The sequence below is a fragment of the Poecile atricapillus genome, chromosome 3 (genome assembly GCF_030490865.1).
Source record: "Poecile atricapillus isolate bPoeAtr1 chromosome 3, bPoeAtr1.hap1, whole genome shotgun sequence".
Lineage (NCBI taxonomy): Eukaryota > Metazoa > Chordata > Aves > Passeriformes > Paridae > Poecile > Poecile atricapillus.
In genome coordinates, this window is record NC_081251.1 from 7,849,208 (window position 1) to 7,872,825 (window position 23,618).

Genomic DNA, 23,618 nt, shown 5'->3' on the forward strand with positions numbered 1-23,618 from the left:
AACTAAGAGCTTTATAATAGATCAAGCAGTGCACAGAGTACTAAGAAAAGTGAGAGCTACTATTTAAATAAACTAGCTTAGTGGTAGGATTGGGCAGGAAAATAGTTTCTTCTTGGTATCTTTAATAGTAATTTATTGAAAACCCTTATCTCTGGATAAACACAAATTAAAAATTAAAAGCTCCTGTAAAGTAATGCATGAAACCAAAGCACCACAGAGAAATTTGGAGAAGCAAATAAAACTGCCATCATAAAATACAAAAGCACTGCAGAACCAGGACAGAGGGGAAGGAAACTTGGGAATAGAAATACCCCAGAAAAACAACTCAACTGCAACACGAAAGGAAGAGAGGAGGGGGTGGCGGTGGTGGCATCAAGAAAAGCCACCACTTAAAAAAACAAATTCCCAACATTGCCTCAGCAGGATGCAGAAGGAAATATTTAAAACCACAATTTTAAGAACATAACCCAGACTGTCTGGTGAGTGACACCTTCTGCTGGCACCAGGCAAACAGGCTCCTGCTGCAGGGCTCCCAAACTCTGGCACCTGGGAATAGTCCCTGAGGTCACCTTCAGTTCAGAGTGGCACAGAGCCATCAAACTTCAAGCACTCAGGGAAGCACTCAGTGAAGCACTCAGTGACACAGTGTGTTTTTCAAGGCCAGCAAGAGCCAAAAAGACATGCATTTCAGTAAATCCATGATACTGTGTGAATGTTTTAGGCAGTAATAATGTTGGGCAATGCTGAATGGCTCTGCTGGCACATGAAGGAGGTGGTCAGAGTGTGGGGCATGTCCCCAGCACAGGACTGTCCTGCTGAGCCACAGCTCCTGGGCACACAGGGCAGGAGGGAGGCCCTGGGGGCTGCAGGCTCTGGCAGGGACCAGGAGCTCAGCTGGTAAAACACCACAGGCAGCAAGGCTTGGCCTGGCATGCAGTACCCCACTGTCCTTAATGCCCTTATCCAGCAGCCTGGGGAGAGCAGGAATTTCTATTTCTCCCACTTTAGGGGGGAGCTGTGGATGTGCAGCTGCTCTGGATCACATCCAAAGACACATTTAACATCCAACTGCATGTTTAGGTGCTGGAATTCACATTTCAGTCAAGAGGGTCATGATGTGGGACAGCATCAGCAACAAGACCAAGTGCCTCCCTGAGATACAGTGTGGTCCATGAGCAACTGTGCACCTTCAAACAGCCAAAACTGTGACAGGAACAACTCTGGTCCCCAAAGAAGGGGAAAATAATCTTCCCCTTATGGAGTCTGTGCAGAGAACTGGCCTGCAAATGGAGAGGTTTGGGGTTCAGACCACAGAACTGAGTCAAGGCAAGTAGAAGGTTTTTAGATATCACCAGGGATGACTTTTGGTCCCACGGACAATCACCAGCCTCTAGTCACTGCTTCTAGCATTATCTTGAGACGGTGCCAGGCAAAATTACAGGCTCAGTTTCTTTAGACAAGAGCAGGCAGCATAACTCATATGGCTGAGGAAAGGCTAACTCTAACAAATACATAAAACCCAGGGATTATCTAAGCAGCCAATAAAGATACAGAATCTTTATTTTATGAACTGGAGTTATATTCATTCAGTATGTGGCATCAAAAGAAATACAGATTTTCTGAAAGATTTTTTATTTCCCGCTGTTACTGAAATGGATCCCCTTAAAGCAGCGTCTCACAAAGCTGTAATTCTTCTCAATTTATCTCTGACTGAGTCTACAGTCAACAACTGGAAGCCCCATCTTTGTACCATGCGTGTTACAAATGAGATTTTCATTCTAAATGATCAGATGTAAGGATCAGATTTTGAAATTACATACATTTTGTGCATAGCCTGCATTCCCTTTGTCTTTTTTTTTTTGTCTGAACTGCCCATCCCATCTCTCACACACCCATATGCTTAAATTGCATGGAGATGGTTTCTATTCTAAAAGAGTCATTCACGGGAATGGAGCACAGTGAAGCTGCTGAGATTATTTTTACCTGAGCTCTGATTGCAGCATCCTTCTTAATCCACTTTATCACTGTTTCATACACCAGCTCCTCTGCTTTGGTGTTCAGGCTGTCATTGGACATGTAGGAAATGAAGTCATCTTTTGAGATATTAAGGATCTCTTCTTGGTTCGCCACCTCTGGGAAAATTTGCAGGGCATAAGCTTTGGCCATGTTGTATAGTTCAGTGCACTGCATGGCTTCAGCCATGGCTAATATTCCTAAGCAGTTGCTAGCAGTCAGCTGTTTTTCTAAAAAGGGGAAAAAAATGAACAAAAAAGGCAATTGAGAATTATTAAAAGCAAGATTCACATTTGTTCAAAGATCATGAGAAAAATAAGTGTCATAGACAAACTTCCAACCCTAATTAATTTCAGGGAGTTAACTAGAAGCAGCAGCCTGGGTTAATTTGGAATTGAGGTTTAAAGTACAAAACTCAGAGTCTGCCTAACAAGTGAGTTGGAAATGGGGAGAGAAATGCACTTTCTGAGTTTGCTTTTTGTATAAGCCTTCAGGAAGCACGGGGGAAACCTACTGACATAACAGTATCTGGGGCCTCCCAAGGGATGGGAACCCAGCCAAGAGACTGCTGCTGTTCCTACCGCCTACAATGTTGCTTTAAGGAACAGCAAAGATGTAAACGCCAGTGCAGACACTTAAGAATAAATGCAAACAGCACTAAGGACGTTTCTGAGAATGCTGCAGTCACTTTATGATAATTTTTGCCCTGTTCAGCTACTAAGCTACTTCAAATAAAAAAATAAAAAAAATCCTCCCCCCTCTTTTTTTTTTCAAAGGAACTTTGTTGCTGCTGAATGTGATGACATCCCTTATGCAAAACACAGATTATACTAACGCCTTCTGTTAAACGTTGTGTAGTGAGTTTCAAAGAAAATCATGCACAGAGGAGACAGCATTATCTCCTTCCCAGCAAACAGAAGCAGCAGCACAGTGTGTAGCTTTGTGTTAGAAGTGTGCTACACCATACATTTGACTGTACTTTTTTTCCTTTCCAGCTATTTTGAAGAAAAACCCACTAATTTTAGACATTTATAAGAGGAATTCTCAGATTCTTCACAGCTTTTGTTAACCAAGCTACTACTAATAAAAAGAATATATTCTTCTAGTATATAGGACTAAATAAGAAAAAAAAGTAGCAAGAGCAAGACTGCAATAGATCACAAAGGCATCGGTACCAGTGGCAGGCTCCTGTCAGAGAAGTCTGTCACATTTGGCAGTGTCATATCCTAGTGCACTATGACAGAGCACTGGACAGGAATGTGCAATAGCCCCATATCTCTTCAAACAAAACTCTCATCAGATTGCTTCTGCTGGAAATGCTCAGGGATTCTTCTCTACATCCAGCTTCTGCCTTCATCAGATTGAAAACCTGCACACTATCTATATGCGGCTTTTTAATAAAATGGGATTATGAACCACCTTTTTCTCTCTTTTTTTAACCTGACATGAGACTAGGAGTTTTGTGGGTTTGTTTTGCTTTCTTCCCCTCCCAACTCTTTTATTTGCTTTTACAGATCCAGCAGTCTCAAAACTAGGTTATCTCATTTTGCATCAGTTGATTGTACTGATTCCAAGGAATCCCTTTCCTCAAGCTGACTGCAGTAGTGGCACTGTTTGCTGTCAGTAGATTTTGTCACTCAAAGACTGCCCAGAGATGGGTTGTAAGCTGATAGTTATGAAGTGCAAAGCTACTGATTTTTTTTTTCTTAAAAAACAAAAGCAAAGCACAAAACAAACCACAAAAACCCTTACAAAACCAAAACCAAAACAAACAAACAAACAGAAAAATACACACACACACACACACACACACACACACAAAACCCTCAAACAAACAAAACAAACTACAAAAAACCCCAAAAGACCAAAAACCTCTTCCAGGTTCCTTGCTTCTGTCTGCTGGCACAGTTTCATGGTGTACATATGGCCTGGGGTAATCATCTAACAGAGCCCAAAATTCTTATAAATTTCTTGGCAAAGTTTCAAGTCAAAGGCCAATCTGCCACTGTTCTACCTTATCCTCACAGGGTTAATAATGAAGGGAATAATCAATTTTGACTCATTAAGCAGCACATGATGGTAAAGACTTTCAAGAGTCTTTCTCTTCAGAGGACGGGGCCTCTATCAGGAGAGAGCCCCATACGATTTCCAGCTGAGCCTCTGATGTGGGGCAGAGAAAACACTGCTCATAACTGATTTCTTGATTTGGACAGGCTTCTCTAGCTCTAACTGATGGTGACTGATGCAGCCTGGTACACTGGTCCAAGCAGGTCCATGTTGGTCCTTGGAGATTTACCCCCTCCTGTTCCCTGAGAAACCCCTTGGTAGCAGAATCCAGTGATGTCCTGGAACTACTGTGAGCCCCTGAGGAGAGAGGTCCCAGGGAGATGTGGGATTAGGAGGCTGGTGACACATTTCTCTGCACTTCACTTCTATGTGATGAGCACCACAGCAAGGTGGGCACAGCAACATCTGTTTAAGATAAGGATTGGAATGTGAACTAGAGGGATTCAATGCTGGTGAGCAAGACAGACCTTGGGACAACAGCTGTAGGAGATACGGCAAATCTATCCTATGAACATAAAGACACCACCTCATTCCCCCATTTTACAGCTGACTCAAAATATGGAAACAAGACTGGTTGTCTCTTGACTTCAGCTGTCTGTGGTGCAACTCTGCATTCACATTAATATCCCTGCACACCCATAAACAAGCAATTACAAATAGCAATCTGGCAGTATTCTGGATTAATCTGGCAATATTTTGGATGACAGCTCCAGAATGAGCAGAACCCTGCCTTACCAATGCCTGCTACTGTTTGCTGACTATAAAGAGATTATAAAGAGACATTACTACTTAGACTTCTTCTATATAATATAGCTCATCCCAAATGACTACAATCCAGGTGTACTTGTCAAGGCTTGCATGACAAAGACAAAGCTAAGGACCAGTTCTGCTCTGTCTGCTCCTGAGCTGTGTTCCTTTGGACACTGGCATGTTTACAATAATTGCTGTTTTGCCACAGTGACACTGGGCTTGTAACTACACATTTTTGTGAAGTTTCACCTTGTGTCCATTCAGAACACAAGTGCTGACTGCTAAACTACTCCCAATGCTCAAGGATAGTCTAAAACAGACTCATGAGTGGACTTTGGGGATATCAGATGCAATCCAGTAGGATCCCACTGGTTTGAGAGGGTGCTAGAGAGCATATTTGTTGCTCCATGTGTCATAGTAATGTAGATCAGCAGCTGGTATTTTCCACTGCGTTAGATGTGACTTTGGAATGGGATCCTGTGCAGCATCATCAGAAGACAATCAGCCAGGCAGACTGCTCCAACTGCACTTCTGGGAGTGGGGAGACTTGGGATAACACCAGAGACAAATGGTATGCAGGAAGGATTACTCCTGAGATTGTGATAATAGTACAGTAGAAGCTCAGTGGTGGTAGTGAAACCCCTCTTGTGTGCATTAAGCACTGTATTTTCACTTAGATGCTTTCTAAATGATGATTTGGATATCACTAAAAATAGCACAAAATGTGTACTTCCTTGTGATACCCTGTGTACATTCTGATGGGAAACTTATTCCTCAGGTATTCCTACTAGTGTCAAAAAGCATGTGAAGATAGGAGATAGATGGAGGACTTTTAGATACCTTCATTGTCTAACGAATTGTCCAAAAGATTTCCCTTCCCTTTCAGAGTCTTCCTTTCTCCTATCTCCAGATATAGTCTAAGTTTATACATAGTTTATATGAAGTGTATATATTACAGTTTCTCCAGGGTTGGGCAGTGCAGCTCTCCAGCTGGATCAAAATTCTCCACTTTGGATGAACAAAAAGATTTCCCATAATACTTTCTCTTGAATTCATAAGGGCCATAAAGGCCTTTTTTCAGGTGCTTGAGGAATGCAGGTCTCATGACTAGTCCATTGTTCAGTTTTTCCCACTGCTCCCTCTAATACTCTTCCCGAACATTGATTTTGTGCTCTTTGCTCAGAAGACTAAGAAAATTCAGAACTCCAGCTCTTTCCTATTCTGATCCATGAAACTACCAGGTTCCACCACCTTCTTTAGGCTTAAGGATGAATACTTTCATTTTATCAGCAGCAGGCTGAAGTACAAGCTCAGAATGTGATCCCTCCTGTGATGGGTGTCCATGCACCATGAACCAAAACTGTGATATTTGTGAATCACCTGAAACTCAACTCAAGCCATGACTGTGATGATAGTGTAAAACAAATACAAAAATACAAATAAAAATTAAAAAAAAAAAAAAAAAGGCTAAAGTCTTCAGCCATATGGGTGGAGGAAACACTTATAATATCCTGACCATTTTGCAAACATTTGCCCAGTTATCATATGGTGCCTGCATGAACCTGTCACCATCTCTGCATCAGTCAGCACAGAACTGTTCTCGTTCCTCATGGTCTAGACAAAAGCCGAGGAGACAGCATGTGGGAAAGAGAGAGAACATGGCTGTAAATTATCCCAGGGAAGCCAGTTAAGAAATCTCCCACTGAAATGAAACTACTTTCCTGGCACGTTTTTGCCACATCTTTTCACCAGAAAGTGCAAGATAATTTGGGGTGCCTTTGCCCAAGGCTGCTGAGAAGCCCAGGACAGAGACACAAAAGCTGCTTGGACATCACCAATCCAGGGTCCACCTGGATCTTCATGGCTGAAAAAGGATCACCTGAACTTCCTTTGAGATTGTGCTGTGCTATGCTGAACAGACTTAATCATCTGGGGCTTTTACTTCTTTGAATTTCCCTTCTTTCCCTATTTAGACAAGGCCACTTATGGGAAAGATTCACTGTTTATACTGTGTAGGGTCAACCCTACAGGAGCCCTGCAGGAAAAAAAACACCCTGATTTTTACCACATTTTTTGCTTTGTATAGAGCAGAGGTGGCTGAGGTGAAAGATAAAAACAGCCACAGAGAAGACAAAATGCTTTTCCCTAAACTTTTCAGATGGCAAATGCTGTGCTGTCTCTGTAGCGCAATCGAGTCACAGCTATAAATAAAAATAAGCAATTACACTCCATGAATTCTCCAAATGAGAATACAAAGTTCCAATGACTCTCCATATATCACTGAACTTATAACCAACTCTACTATTTCACACCATAACATGGTTCACTGAATTAAAATATTAACTATCAGAAAAGAGAACTCTCACAGTGATTCAGTGAAATAAATGTATTTTGGTTTTGTGGCTGAATCTTCACTGGTATCAGACCTTAAAAACATCCTGAATTTCTGGAAAGGCTGTAAGATCTAATCATGGTAAAAAGCTGGTGAAGGGAAGCTGGGAGCAAACAATGCCAGAGCCAGAGCCTCATTCAAATTGCACAGTCTACATGGTGGGATAGCAAAGCATAAATTTCACATCACCACTACCCCCCCCCATTCAAGAACAGACTTTGAAATAAGGGGCATATAAAAAGTTGGAAAGGAGAATACAATGCCAGAGATTCTTTACTGATGCCTGCATTGTACCAGCCTAGTCACACCACTCACCTTGCCAGCAGGCTGGCTTATCAGTGGAAATTAACACAGTAGTAAACTAGACTCATTTGAGGAGTTTTTGTTCTTGTTTTTTGAGTGCAACATTTTCTAAACTCTTATCTTCCATGTTCTGCAACAGTAGATGTCAATTTTAAGTGAGAACTGCCCCGGGAAAGCCTACAATTTATTTGGGCTTCAGAGAGAATGATGCCTCCCACACCAAGATGGGAGTTGAGGAAGCCCAAGCAGAAATCAGATATCAAAAAAAGGTTGTCTGGTACTTATACCTGGGAAGTACATTATATAACATCAAGATTCATTTTTTGGTATTAAGAAATTTGTGTTAATTTTTTAATTATTACTGTCTTATAAACTGGTATTACAGCTATGACAGTGAAGCAGTGGCTTGTTGGTACCGGCAGGAATTTGAACCACCATGTTTCAGTTGAGCTCCAGTTGTGTCTCCTCTTTTGCCATGCCAGGTCTGTCTGTTTCCTGTTCAGGCCAGTAAAGCTTAGCTGAGCTGGAAATCTTGGACTGTTTTGAAATACTCTCTGCAGGAAAGCAGAGGGAAAATGGAAGGAGCAGGATGACATGGTGCTCCTGGCAGGAAGAATGGATTTCTCGTGGCCATAAGGGGATGGACTGAGGCACTGTCAAAGATGTTGCTCTGTAGACTCTGCCTGAGACAAATGCTCCCTGCACACACAGGGCACACCAGCTACCAGGGGTGGGCACAGCAACCTTCCCTTCTACCCACCTTTGTGATGACATCAGGCCATAGCTCTGTATGCAGCAGCAAACCCCAGGAACATTCAATGTGGAACATTATAAAGAATCTGGACAGGTAAAGAAGGACTTTCGCACAAATGCAAGAAAATTGCAGATATTGCAATGCAGTCCTTAACTTTTTTGGCAGATTTGCAGGAATTCTTCCTCGATTGGAGCCCCCCTCCAAACTCTTTTGGTGTTTGATCAAGCTGGCCTGGCATAGAACCCAAAATATGCTGTCACAGTTATAAGCAACCTGTGTGTTACAGCCTGGTATCTATGCAGAGATCATCCTCTGGGAAACAAAACATCATCAAGATTTCAAGTATCAAACAAGATTCAACAAAACAAGTTATACAAGATGTGAAAGCTGTTGCCACTCAAGCAACAAGCTACACTCCTCTAGTCCATTTTCCACTGGCCATCATGCCAGCATTGGAAATTCAAATCACAAACCAAATTAATGATGCTTTACTTTATTTTATTTCATCTGGGATTTCTTCATTATCTTTTAAGAATTGTTCAAAGACAGGTTGATAAACCTTAACACAAGATCTTAAAACCTCACTAGATGCAATGATTCTTACCTAGAAATGAAACGCAGACTTTACAGAAAGTATGAAACTGGAACTTGCTGGCAGCTTCCAGTAGTGTTTTTGCATTGGCTGAATCTATGATCAAAGAACCTGTATAAACAAACTCCAGGAGTAACTCCAGGACATCTGCAGTGAGGTTGGACATGGCCAGTTCCAGCTTCTCCCCGCTTCTGCTGCTGTCTCGTGGTGACCTGGTAACAGCAGACAATTAAATTATGGACATTACACCATCCCCATTTTATTGGCATTTTTTGATTAGTGAGGGCTAGGAAATCGCTTTGCACCTCATTATATTTCTCCATTATTTTTGTTTATGGAACTGAAGAATATGAATTTTAAAATAACTGAACTTAACTTTAACTGGATCTGAAAGAGAAGAATCTTAAAGCAAATCTTACAAAAAATCTTTATTGCTACTTTGCATTTTCATGCAAAAACAGTTGCAAAAGAAAAGGAAAGGAAAAGAAAGGAAAAAAAGAAAAAGAAAAATGAATGATCCAACATTAATGAAAATGAGGAACAGGATTAGCTTTCAAAGGGAAACAATACATTTTAACACCTTGGTTAACATCTCATCTTCTGTGCATAATATAACTGTTAAGGAAAAAAAACAATCTCCAATTTCAAGAGAAAAGGTCATCTACTTTTTCAAGAATCCAGCACTAGAATAATTTTAGATGCCATGTGCACTTAAGGATACATTTAAAGACCTTTTCATAAAAAATAGTAATAAAAATTACTCGTTTCTATTTAGCTTGAACTTCTCAGTATGTTATATTAAATTATAGATATGATCAATATGATATCTATGGTTTACAGATGGCCATATAAAATATAATATATGCTTATTCTAAAAAATCTATTGTTCCCTTTTAGGCACTAAAAAAAGGAAGCCCTTCATGGCAATTGCTTTGAAAACTGAATACAAGACAAGCTAGACAGACAAAATGGTTAGAGCAAAGAAGGGAGGGGGGAAAACAACAACCAGCTCTGCCACAGGAAGCCAGCAGCCATCCTCTAGGAGTTTCATGACTGTGGCCTATGGTTTTTCCTGCATGAAGTGCTGAACAATTTGGGGATCAAAGTATCTCCTGCATTTGAAGTGTGCATTAGTGCTTGTGAAATTATTGGACAAAAAGAAAGTCATACTGAATTAAAGTAAGGGCCCAGTTCTTAATGCATGGCTGATGTGTCTGCAACACTAAAGACAGGTTACACCTGAAAGACAAAAGTGATGATAAATTTGGTAACATCAAGGAGGGTAGGGGAAATCTGTTGGAGTAAGAAAATAAACTCTTTTAATGGTTAGGACCATCCAGCACCTTCTCAAAGAAACATGAGCTTTTTGTTTGTCACTGGACAGTCAACGTCTGCTCGCTCCAGTTCTGCTCGAGTACTTGCAAAAGCCATCGCACAAGTGACACAAAACCGGCACACGATGCAGCGCGACAGATACAGACTGGCCACAGCATCACTACTCACAGGCAACGCCAGCTTGAAGCGTCAGCAAAAGCTACCACGAGCACTACCAACCTCTTGGGTTCGCACAGCTGCCTAGAAAGGCGATGGTCAGACCTCTACTACCATCACGGAGGAAAAATAAACAACATACGAGGTTCAGAGTTTTCCTGCATGACACCCCAGCCACCCATCCCAACAACACCTACAGTAATTTGGGGAAAAGCTTAAAATTTGCAGTGGATGCTTTTCCACTGGTCCTTCACTGACCAGCCCTGGTTAAGTCAAGGGCACAGCTTTAATTCATATGAATCTCTACAGGATCAAAGCTTTAAAGAGGTTTCATTTTCAATGGAGGAGCAGCTAGCAGTCCCTAATTTCAAAGTCTTCTCTAAGGTAGTGAACAATGGTTACTCCCATTCACAGGAGGAAACTGAGGCACAAGGAGACGAAATCACTTGCCTATGATCACAGAAAGTAAGGAGCAAACAAAAGAATTAAATGCTATTTTTAAAATTCTAAGTACTGAACTGTCCCTTTACATGGCAACACAGGTGGGTTAGACCCTATTCCACAAGCAGATGGTAAGAGCACATACTGACCATGACACCTGTTGTACCCCTACAAGCACAGAGGTATTCCCTATGCTTCCCTAAATCCTTATGCTTTATCACACCACAGTATTCTTTCTGAACACTTGTACATGGATTCAATTTCTGAGGCAGAAATCCTCTGGTGGCAAAACAGAAGAGTTGCCATTTCCTAGATCCTCAAAAGGATGTCACAAAGTGTTGGGATTTTTCCTTTCTCACACTCACACCCCAATAATATGCCCCATATCTGATTTATCTCCAGTTGTACATACATCTGGTACTGCACTCTGGGCTGTCAAAATACCTCCTGGTAGCAATGTAATTCTTGCTGAACTGCTCCCAGAAGTGGTTTGTACCTGACAGCGAGCTCATTTTCACATGGGCTGGTTAATAAAAACACCACCTAAAATTTCAGGGAGGTTTGGAGGTACCCATCAATGACACAGTTGGGCTCTTTGCACTGTGGGAAGCCCTACCATAAGCAATTATTTATTTAATGCCACTAATTGAACCGTACTGGCGATGGCTGCAGGAAGGACCATGCGCGATCCGCTGGGAATTGCACAATCGCACCCAGTGCGGAGACCAGGAGGCACAAAGGAAAGGATGATGTGACACCAGTGTCAGTGCAGACACATACCCATGCTAGCAACAACTGCAAGCTGCTATTTTTCACAATAATTAAGTAATAATCTCTTTTTCTTTGTAATACACTGAGCAATAAACTGCTGCTGCAATTGATTAAATGCCAAAGAAAAGCTAAGGTGTTTAATCAATCACTAGAGCCACTTACGGCAAGTATAATACAAAGCTACAGAGATTATTGATATTACACAATGAACCAGAAATGGGAAAGAAATTATCCTTATTCCTGCCTCTGCAATGCCTTGAATGTGTTGTGCTGTTTTCCTTGTGCTTTCTAAGCAGTGAGCCCTTTGGCTCCATGTTTGGCTGGAACAAATACTGAGTACAGGCTGGATTTAGCCTGCATAAGGAAATCACAGCTACCTCGGCTTCCATGCCAGGGATCTGACTTGATATAGGCTGGAGAATGGGCAGGGAATTGACTGAAGTTGGTCCTAATGGATCAAAGATAGGTGTCTGAAGGATGAGAAGATTATAATGTTGGGAAAGACTGATGTGCCTGAAAAGGGAAATTCCATAGACTTTTTTATGAAATTGTTTCAGTGAATCAGGTTGTAGCATCCCCCTCAAAGCCTGACTAAAGGTTTCTGTGTTCCTTATTTTGACACATATTAGAATATCATATGCCCTGTGCAGTTATAATTCATCTATCTGGGACAAAGTCTTCTCTTGGCTCCTGTAGAGGAACTGCAATGAAGTGGCTAAAGCTGTACTAAAAGAATAGAATTTAGTCCTGTAAATGCAAATGCAGTGGATTTGGGAAAATCTGTAGCGATATATAGAGCTGTTCCCCAAATAGCTCATCCTGTGTCACAACAGGAGGAGTTTTGTTGGTGACATCAGTAAATGCAAACATTTAGAGAAGTCTGTTACCAGAAAAGCCCCGACTTCCTGCCTTAAGAGCTGGGAAAATCATAGTTCTTTGTGGTACATACACTCCTGTTCCCCAATTCCCAGCACAAGCATGAGGTGTTTTGGGGATTGAGAGCCTGCCTCCTTCATGTTTCAGTCTCACTTGAAGCCAGTCAACGCACCCTTATCGTCCATGGACATCATTAAATGTGGCACATTCTGCTATTTGCCCGGCGATCTCTAAAGTTTAAACAGAATGATGTCATTTTATTGGCCTTGTAATCATTGCTCATATTATAAAGGTCACACATTTCACATTGTGGCAGAAAATCAATAGCTCTCCCAACAGCCTCTGGGGGAAAAAGTTTTGCTTCTGAAGAATAATATATAATAAACAATTTTAGTCCTTACTTTATCATGGCTATAATCTTGGAGAAAAGCTACAGTAAAAATCTGGCAAAGGCTGATATATAAACTCATTAAAATTGGGAAGTGATTTAGAACAGGACTTTTAAAAAGATTTATCTTGAGCTAAACAGCAAAGAGATTTGTTTAGGTCTACATTTAAACAAGCTCCAAGAGCTCTTTAACAGCTTAATTTTATGGTAGCTGTTGGGGAATTCTTTCAGATTTACAAATCATGTATTTCTCTAGCAAGGTGATAGACCTGAGCAATGTGCAAGCAGAACTGAACCTGCAGATAAGCAGGAAGCACAGATATACTCTGAATGGGTAAGGGGGGAGTTACTGAAAAATATTCTGCATTGTCTAGAATAATTAAGTCCAACAAAATCAAGCAAATGCCTTTGAACATAGTCTGGCTACTTATCCTTCAACTTAATTGCTTCAACTAGAGAAGACAAAGGCACAGGGAACCCTTTAAAGCAGAAGATGGCTCGATTATACTCTCAAATAACAAATCAGAAACAGCGTCCATTTCTTGTAACTAATACATAGGAAAGAGCAAAAATGTTTAAATACTTGATAGCAAGAAAAATAGCCCTAATACCTCATCTACAAGATTTGTAGTGGAACTGACAAAAGAAAAAGTAGAGAAATTTACATTTTTTGGTACTTATTCGTCCTTGAAAATCATTTCCAAACATGTAATACACACGGACAAGAATCAGCCATAGTGCTTTCATGTTTAATAGTGATGCAACTGAAGTTTTCTGCATCCTGAGTTATAAATAGATGTGTATCTATGCATTTTTCCTGCATTATTTGTATCAACACGTTCCCATAACAGAACGTCTGTGTGATTCTGTTCAAAACATTTAATAGTGAGATGCCTTGATTTGCAAAGCCACATTTAGAGTCTGGCTAAAGTAGCTGTGTAAGTGAAACACCGCGAGCGCATCAATTTGTCAATTTATGGACAGCGCTACCGCCTCTCATTCAGCCTTCCCTCATGGTTTGGATATGCTGCCTTTAACTGGCTTGCAACATTATTTTGACTGACTAATGGTTTGGCTACAGCTTCACTCAATTTCAGATCAAATACAAAAAGCTACCTATACCCAGTACAGATGCCAGCCAACGCTCTGTTTACAAGCTACAGTCACAAAGTCAAAACAAATTCTGGATGTTCAAAATGGAGCCATCTGCACGGAATAAACATGAAAAATGTGAAACATTTTATGTAAATGTACATTACTGCCTAGGAACAGTTGGTTCAGCTTCCGCCCAGGCTGCCTGGCTGAGAACAGGAGGATTGACAGAGTTTGTGACACCTATTTACATTCCATGCCATATGACTCACCGTGCCATAGACTCAGAGGTATGACGTATATTTAAGCTTTGTGCTCCAAAAGGGCACTGAAATAAATTATTATCTTTTAAAATAAAGACACACTTGGAATTGTTATTTGTGATATTTCTCTGGAGAAGTGGGACTTGGTGTACAACTTTTTCCTTTTGCCTCTCCAAGGTCCATCTGTGAGCCTGCCTCCACTACCTGTTTCTCCCAGCAGAAGTCAGCAGGAAAGACCTACCTCAATTTTGTTCATATTTCACTTAGAATATATCTTTAAGAAATAGGAAAACACACTCGTTCTGGCAGTGTAAGAAAAGAAGAATTGTTGTCTTTGACTATCTATGGCTCAGGGTCTCATACAACTCAGGGATCTGAATTTCACCCACTAAAAGCACATATCTGAGATGACAGGAGGCTGCAGGATTGCTGGCAGCAGGGAGGAGCTCCAGCTTCACCCTGGACTAAGGAAACTGGAGCCTGTATTTTTGGGGCTGGTCCCTCTCTGCATGGACCAAAGCAATGGTTTGTCCCATCACCCAGCTGCCTTTTAGTCTCTTCACCCCAACGCCTGCCCAGGATTTGCCCTATCAGCTCAACATGCTGAACTGGCTGGCTTGTTTTCATAATTAGGAACATAAATGTTTACCCTAAAGTAATTGTGTTCCCATTATAAGAGAGCTACATGTTTTCTACCAAGATAGACAGGACAATAAAAAAAAAAAATCATCAAATTAAATTGCTTTGTTCCCTGGATGGTATTTAGGGCTCCAGAAAACAGGAAATCCAAGATTTTCATGTAAGATGAAGCACTTAACCAAAGAAAAGCTACTTCTTTTTATCTCTGTCAAATTATTTTGATTACCAAAGAAAGGACTCCAGACTGGGGTAGACAGCTTCTCATGAGGCTGAAGAGTCTGTTAGCTGTGTGCTCATTAGAAACTGCTGTTCAAGTCGACACAATTTAGACTGAACATCTTGTTTATTGTGGAACTTTAACATTTTACTTTAATCCTTAAAGCACTGAAACTTCAGGCAAAGAAGAGAGTGCAATGATGCTGCACTTTAACTGTCCACTATTTGATTTTTTTATCATCTTCAGTCATTAATGGTTCAAAACCAGTATGTCTGTGTATCTTGGGCGAACCAGAAAAGAAAATTTGTTAAATTACAGTCAACCTTCAGCTACGTACAGATCAGACTCAGCAGTCTACATGGAAAGTCGTATTTTGTACTGAATATCTTGATTTATCGTAATTATGGGTTCATGAGATATAAAAGCATAGATGCCCAAACATACAACATATATTTCCATGACACGCACCAAGCAACATATGCATACTGAGGTAATAGGTTATCTACTGAGTTATACAAGTTTATGCAGCTGCAAGGTAATCAATCATGTAAATGATGACAGGAAGGGACATTTATAGAGCAACATCATTGCAATACGTATGTCATAAGGCACTGAATGTTTTATTAAACAGGATTTAAAAAAAAATAAAATTGCACCCCAGCATCGCTTGTCCTTTCGAATTGTTTTATCAACTCAAAATGTATTAACTTGCAAATCTCTGCCTTCGTTATTCTATCTTGTAGATAAACATTATCTTTGAGCCTCAGTCACTATCCATCTGTCTCATGAGAGAAGAAAACATGTAGTGTAATGGTTCTATTGTATGATTACAATAAAGAACTAGTAAAATCACAAGATTAAATAAATTACATTGTTTAAACACAGGGTTGCAAATTTGTCAGGAAAATTTACCTGACCAACAAATCCATTTGCTCACTTTTTATCAGGATGTTGATACAAATAATGTTCCTTGTTCCAGGCAAACAGAATCTGGCAAGACTAGTGTAACTTATTAGGGTCAAATGCTGCCAGTTTGCACCTGCTCTATCAGAAGAAAATCAGGAAAATTAATGGCTGTGAGCTCGGGCACGCACCAGCAGCTCCTGCTAATTCACCATCACAGAAATGATCATTACAAACCAAGACGAGCAATGGGATTAAGAGCAAACGCTTTTGTTCACGGACAACATGGCCAGAATAAAATAAAGCAAACAAAAGAGCCACGTTTCCTATATACCCTTAATGCCATTCACTGATGGAACACAATCTAAATGCTCGGCCAGGACCATTTCTAAAGGCAGGATCAGCGGCAGCTTGTAACGCTACAGTGTCGGAGATCACAGCTGGAGGCACAAATCTGGCTCCCTGCTGAGATTTAAGAAAGAAGATGAGGAGATTGAAGATGCTGGTTTAAATGACTGGCAAGTGAATGAAGAAGTGAATGGCAATTGCCCTTGGAAGAACAGTGTCTCATGACCTAGACTTTTCCTAGGGACTGAGAATAAACTGAATCTCGCAAGGTACTAGTGGAGAAGCAAAAAAACTGGGCCAACTTATTAATAGTGTGGGATCTGCCTTGTTTACAAGTATCTCTGGCAGCCTAATTCAGTGGCAAAACAACCTGGGTGAGAGCTACTATTTGTTAAAGGTAAATAAAAGATGCAAGCAGGTTCTGGGGGATTATATAGGAAGGAAGATTAAAAGTAAGTTGACAGAATAAAAAATTTATTCTCATCAAACTTAAAGCTCAAACCCTTACCCAACTCTTATCTGATTTCTTTTAATGATATTTATTACACCATCAAAAACCAGCTTAGCACAGAGCTGGCATGCAGCTAATAAATCTATTTCTTAGGAATGTGGTGAAATTTATACAAGTAATTATCTAGGTAGTCTATCCAAGACTCTTTCTCATCATTGCAATGTCTAGAGGGAAAACAATAATAAAATAATGATAACCACCATTATTATTTATTACTACTACTATGATTATGGCAGTGCCCAAAGATCCCAATCAGCATTACAGTAATTAGAATTAATTCTGTCAGGCACTGGTTCTTTCTCCTTCAGCTACAGGATGTTGCTAGTGCTTTTCTACAGTATTTATAGATCCAGAGACATCAATTAATGGCATGACAGCACCTCACCTATAGCCACGCTATAGGCAGGAAAGGGCATGTGGCTCTTCTCACTCCATCAGTTCCTGCCCATCCACCCTGCAGAACTGCTCTGAGTATTTCAGACACCGAAGCTCAGCACTGTGCAAGCAAAAAGAGGGCAGATATGATCATAACCTGGTCATATTAATTCAAATTCATTATCCCAGTCCAGAAGTGGTTAATCCTTGATGATATAAATGAAAGAAGTGAACTACTGATCCCTAGAACTACCTACAAGCAAGCTGGAGTTGGATATTTGATTACCCTCATTTTAGGGCAAGACTGGCTTTTGGAATTGCCCCAAAAATGACAGTTTTCAAGAATAAGGCTCTTGTTTCTATGCCATGGAAGATTTTTTTTTTTCTCTGTTGTCTTTGATTAATTTATTTTGAACTGCATCTGGTTAGATAACTGTTCCCTTTCACCCCTGAATTTTTAACAGAGTTAAGCCTAGGCAGGGCTGTGAGGTGTAAGTAAATACAGGTAGGTCACTTGCACCTGCATCTGGAGAGATTCTGCATGACAGCTGTGTGGCTTTTAGATGGTTACAGCTGGAGAAAGAGAGGTGATTAGTCTGTCATTCCTTGGGTAAGATTTGCAGAATTTGTGGTTGAGTCTAGAAATTATGGGAGCAAGAAGTCCCAGCTACAGTAAACAGAGATGATGTCAATGAGGGAGAGGAGTGAGCTTCAGGGATCTGCTTGGTGCCTCTGCGAACTGCTGCCATTACAGGGCAGAATTTTACAGGCAGAAGTTTAATTTCTGCGCTGCACCTCAAGGTATGAAAAAGAGCCTTTCTGTCCTCGTTTTCAGGGCTTCTCTTCAGAGTGGGGCACATTGCTCTGTCCTCCTTGCAGAGTAGCATTCAGCCCAAGCCTCTCATCCTCCTAATCCACAGCCATGCGTGCGGGGATGGAAACAGCCAGGCTGTGACACCTGCGATGGGTTTTGTGGCAGCGCAGAACACCACTGAATATTTGTAAGCTGCCATTCATTTATGTAGAAGACCATACATTTTTGCCTGATGAAAACAGGTTTTCCAAGGTCTGGCAGCTGAGAAATTTGAAGCCCAGCAGGGAATTCCGAGGGGCAGGCGGGTGGCTGCCTGGGCAGGCAGAGAGAGCACAGCACTCATGGAAATAGGCCACTGAGAGCAGGGGGCTGTGTCCCATGCCAAGATCTTGTGCCCAACACACGGTAATTATCATTGCTTCATTTAAGAGAAAAACCTTGTCCACAGCACAATTTACACCTGTCCTCTCACAGTAAAGGGTGAAGGATATTTTACACTCCCAAGAGACCTCCCATTATCATGGTTTAAATGGTTTAACAGAAACCTCTGGGCTCTTTCTCTAGGCACAATGTAACTCTCCTGGCACCTGAAACAAACATCCTATCTTTTAACTCCCTATTTCTCTGTTTTCAACTACCTGTTATAGTTTGTTTCCACATTCATTCTGTTCTACAATGGAGGTGAAGTATGCAGATGTGGAAATGCTGCTTGCTCCTCTCCCAGAGTTAAAAGCAAGATTCTTAATAAGCAGGAAAACATGAAGGGGTCACTAAGAGTAGATTTTTCTTTCATCCTGCTGTTTCTCATTTTGGGCTTTTTAGAACGTAAACACAAACCAGACACTCTGTTTTCCAGACACCTAAACGCTTTTGCAGTTTTGTCAGGCTGTTTTAGATGGATAGTGGCAGGTTTCTCTGTTGTGCATCCAAATGCTCACTTTCCACACAATAGTGTAAAATGCAGAATGACATCTTTGCCTTCTGCGTAGGTGTAAAGCAAGAGGAATTTGGTCTACCCACCCTAAATGCTTTACTTCTCCTGCCCTGCCTTCAAGCCCTCAGAGAGTACTTTAGAAAAAAAAAATAATCAAAAATCTTAAGACTTGAAAAGAGGCAGGATATTGTGGAAAAGCAATTTGGCCATGAAGTCACTGGGTCTACTTTGTAGGAAAAGAAGGATGAATATAGCAGGGCCAGATTACAATGCACCCAAAATACTGCTTCTTGTGACAGAATCTCTTTGCACATACAACTTACCACTCTATGCCAGTGGAATCAGGCACCCAAGATGACTTAAAGATTAGAAAGCATCATTAAAATCTAATCTTGAAAAGATAAAACTTGTAGGACAAGATCTGTGTATCTTTAGCAACTGGCCAGAGACAAATCTACTTGTAAAAGCTTGCTTATAAAAGCAAGTATTTTGGTCAAGAACAGACTTTCATGTCAAATTCTTCCTTTTAATAATGTCGTATTTGGTAGAGATTCCAGTACTCTGGGTTAAGAATAAGAAAGCAGCAAATTAAAATGTTCCGGTGAAACATTTCTTTGCTACGGAAATATCAGAAATTCCATTTATTCAGCAGCTGCATTTGTCTATCCCAAATACAGCTGGAAATAAAAAAGATGGCTCTTCATGGGATTTTCCATTTGCTCCGTCCTCCCAGAACAAACACACACCCCCCCACACCTTCCACCATTTCTTCTAGGGCAGATACAAAAACAGAGCTCATTTCTTTCCTCTCCCAAACCAAGAATGTTTTAAATAAGAAAATCTGCGCTCCACAAGAGGCACATTTTGGAGATACATTTTTTGATGGATCTGGATCTGTCTTTTTTTTCTGTGTACACATATAAGCATAAATATGTGCTATTAAGAAAAACACTAGTTTCCATAAGAAATCATTCATGTCCTTTCAGTCAACTATGATTCAGGCTGGGTGACCCGTCTTTCTCTCTGGGTCATGAAAAATAAGCACTTCCAGAAGGCAAATCATGCTATTTATCGTGAGATGGGATGTATCATCCTACAGACATTCCCATCTTTCCTCCCAACTGCAGAGAAGACTAGACAGCCAGCTTAGGCTGGACCTCTGAGGGAAGCAATGGTACACCCATCATAAATTCATTGTCTATGCAAATCACCCTCTATTTTATAGTAAAGGGGATGGCCTCCTCCTTCACTTGATCTCTTAGACACCTGTTTTGTGGGGAGAGGACCTGCCTCTTGGACAGGTCTGTCTACCTCTCTGCAGAATGCAGTAACAGTCAAAAAGGTGAGGTTAGACTCAACCTGCCTTAGATGCCAAGCTTGGACCTAAATGTTGGTTAGCTAACATGAGACATAAGCACCTCTCATTGGTCCAGGCGCCCTGTCTGAACATAGAAACCTGAATTAGGAGAAAAAGATCCTTCAGGAAGCCTTCAAGGTTCTTCTCTTCATTGTCTGTATCATAAATTAAGCCGTTGTTTTGAGATGGCTGATTCCATGAGTAGAAAAGTTATGCAGTCTGGAGTCAATGTAGTTAGTGCACTCAAAATATGTACGATGGCCTTTAGGGTACAGTGCCCCAAACCAGCTGCTGTTTATCATCCACATTCTCCTGAAGCCCTATACTGCAGTAGTCCTGTATGGATCCTCACCCTTCCCCTGAACCTCACCTTTCTCTCTTTGTGGGCACAGTGATGTGGAACGGGTGTCAGGAATATTTCACACCTGCTGTTCCTAATACACCTGATCCTTTTCTGATGGTTCTGCACTGAAAAAGGCTGAGATTGTTTTCCATAGTCAGTTGCTGCTGGGAGGGAGATGAACACCAAGTCCTGGCTTAGGCTTGAGTGCTGTGCAGCTTCTGACAGGGATAGCCTGCTTCCAAAAGAGGTACCTGGTATGGTGCTGAGCTCAGGCTTGGGACTGGACTAAACCAAACTCAAAAGGACACATATATTTGAAAGATAAAGCCCATGGAATGGAGAATTTTCTGGATGAGAAGCAGAATGAACAGGATTAACCATTTTGGGAGAAACTAAAGGGGTTTCAAAATGCACTCTCATTACCAAATTTGTTTCGTAAATAACTTTAGAATTGTTTTGGACAATCAAACCTGGTTATCATCTTTTTATCAGTGCAATGAAAACAACATATTTTCTTCCCTGTTATGACTAATTCTCATCAAATAGCCTTCCTCAAGATGAGCAATAACTCCAGTTCTATTATGTTTTTTTATCTGTACTTTGGTTTTATTTTGAGAAGGAAATAATTGATCTTATTTGATTTTGAACATTTCTCTTTTATTCTTTTGAGACACTACTTGCTATTCTACCATCAGATACCAACTTGAACACGCAGTGGAATCAATGGCAGAATATGAGGTTAATAATAACCAGCCTGTGGCAAATAATAAGCTGAAGTAAATACTCCGAAAGCTTCTATTTCTGCATGTTCCTATAGATGTACATAGCACCTTCATGAATAGATCATATTTTCATTGATGTTTCTGGTCACACATTGGTGCCTTTGCTTGGAATGACACTAGGTTTTAACCCTGGCTTGTCCTGATTGAAATGGCCTTTCTATTATATTTAATATAAAGAGATCTCTTTCATTCTTTAAGAAAAACTGCTATTTATTGTTTTGATTTCTATAATAACACAAGGAGTGCAATAGAAATCACATAAAGCTTTAAGTGCTGTCTCAAAGAAGCTGCTAACAAATATCATAGAGGACTCTAGATGTATTGTATCTGTGAACATTCTAACTCTATGAACTATAATGATTCTGTATTATTAAGGGCATGATCCCACAAAAAATTGAGTGCCTCTTGCAATCTGAGCCCTTGACTTCCATGGGGTTTCAAAAAGGACAAGACTTTACACTGCAAATATCCTACAAAAAGAAGTCTTGAGAAATTCCACCCCATAGCCCTGAGTTTATTGTCTCGCAAAGACACATTTGCTCAATTTACAGGTGAATATTTATTTTTCTCACCTGACAGTTTTGCAAACTCAACTTGACATCAAGCTGAATTTTTTCGTATTCAAGCATCATCATCAGTAATAAAGGTATTTTTGCCTTGGATACACCTGTGCAACTCCATTAGCCTCCATCAAGGTTACATGTGTGCAACTAAGGTTATATATGGAAGGCAACAGGGATGGAGAGACCTGATGGTGGACACAAATCGACCCCTGGAATATTTATTGCTGCTGATGATGTGAAAGAAGGCAAAAAGTGGTGAGTTTAGCAAATAGGCTAAACCTTCCACTATTTTTTTCTTGTAATGCATGCAAGCCTTATGTGGGCAGCTGAAAGATAATACATGCTGAAATCTAGGCATTTGCTTTCACAAAATCTAGATTTTCCTTTTTTATATTGTTTTAACTAAGTTAATAACAGAGCAGCAGTGCTCAATCTAATGTATATCTCATTTAATAACTAAATAATAAAGCGGCAAGATTTGTCAGTGTGCTTCTAGAAATAGATGCTGCCTGGTAATTTCTGCACACAAGCAGATGCCTTCACAACAAAATCCAAATGACAGTCTTTGGACAGTCAGTGATTTGGTTTCTGTAAGTTGCTTCCATGATTTTTCTTTTCCTGTAGACTCTACTCTTTATCACCCTAAAAAGCATATACTGTAGCCTTAACAATTAAATAATAATGAGCAGACGGAACAGAAAGGACAGGAGAGATCTGGCATAGGTACTGCTAGAAATCATTAGATTTACAGAGGGGAAAAGACATGCTTCCTAGGCCAACATATTTTTTATGAATAATTGATAAGGCAGTCAGTACAGTTATATCATAGAAGGTAATATATATCCATAATTATAGAAGCAGCTTTGTGCAAAAGGACACAATACACTGAAAGGAGATACCAGCCAATATGCCATCCTGAAATAAAATACAGTCACTATTGTGTTAGTTGGCAAAATTTAAATACAGGATTTGAAGCAAGCAAAATGTTCTTTAATCCCATTTTTTAGCACAGTCCAGGCTCAGTCTGCTCAGGAAAATACTGCAAGGCAAAATCAGCAGCTGCATTAATTTGCTGATGATTGAGAGAAAAATGAAAGTTATCCTCGTGGTTTTTTTTCTCCCTACTTGCTACTCTAACTTACTAATAATACGAGAGTACCAATTTATTCTTATGCAAGTATATGAAGCATACAAATTGAAAAATCAATGTAATGGAAAAAAAAAGATTATCATGCACTGTTTAGAATCAATCAGCTAGAAACAGAGGGGGGAAAATGCGAAGGTGGAGACATGATGTTTAGAAAATGTACATACTGTACCTACCCTAAGCTGAAGTGTTTGTATGGGAAAGCTACTGTTAGTCCAACATGCAGACCGAGCTACATTTTGACCAGTAAATCATCTTATTTCTAATTTTTTTCTAGAGAAATTAATCAGTTGTCTTTTCCTCTTTTAAAGGTCCCCAGATAATAAAAATACCAATCCCTTTGCCCATAAAAGCCACACAAAAGCATGTAACAAAGATTTCAGGGTGAAGGGATTACAGTACCCAAATGCTTTATTTGCACGATGTCTCAGCACCGTTCACCTGAACGCTGATGGCTTTTTGCAGCCTGAAGCACAGACTTTTGTCGTGTGT

The 23,618-nt window shown here is 40.4% G+C and overlaps 1 protein-coding gene across 4 annotated transcripts in view; it reads right to left on the bottom strand.

Moving 5' to 3' along the window:
• KLHL29 (kelch like family member 29) overlaps positions 1-23,618 on the bottom strand; it is a 389,363-nt gene that overhangs the window by 47,337 nt on the left and 318,408 nt on the right. For all 4 annotated transcript variants that reach the window (XM_058835996.1, XM_058835997.1, XM_058835995.1 and 1 more), the window contains 2 exons: positions 8,884-9,083; positions 1,984-2,243 (listed from right to left, as the gene is read on the bottom strand). In XM_058835996.1, coding sequence (XP_058691979.1) covers positions 1,984-2,243; positions 8,884-9,083 — 460 coding nt within the window. The remainder of the gene's footprint in view (positions 1-1,983; positions 2,244-8,883; positions 9,084-23,618) is intronic.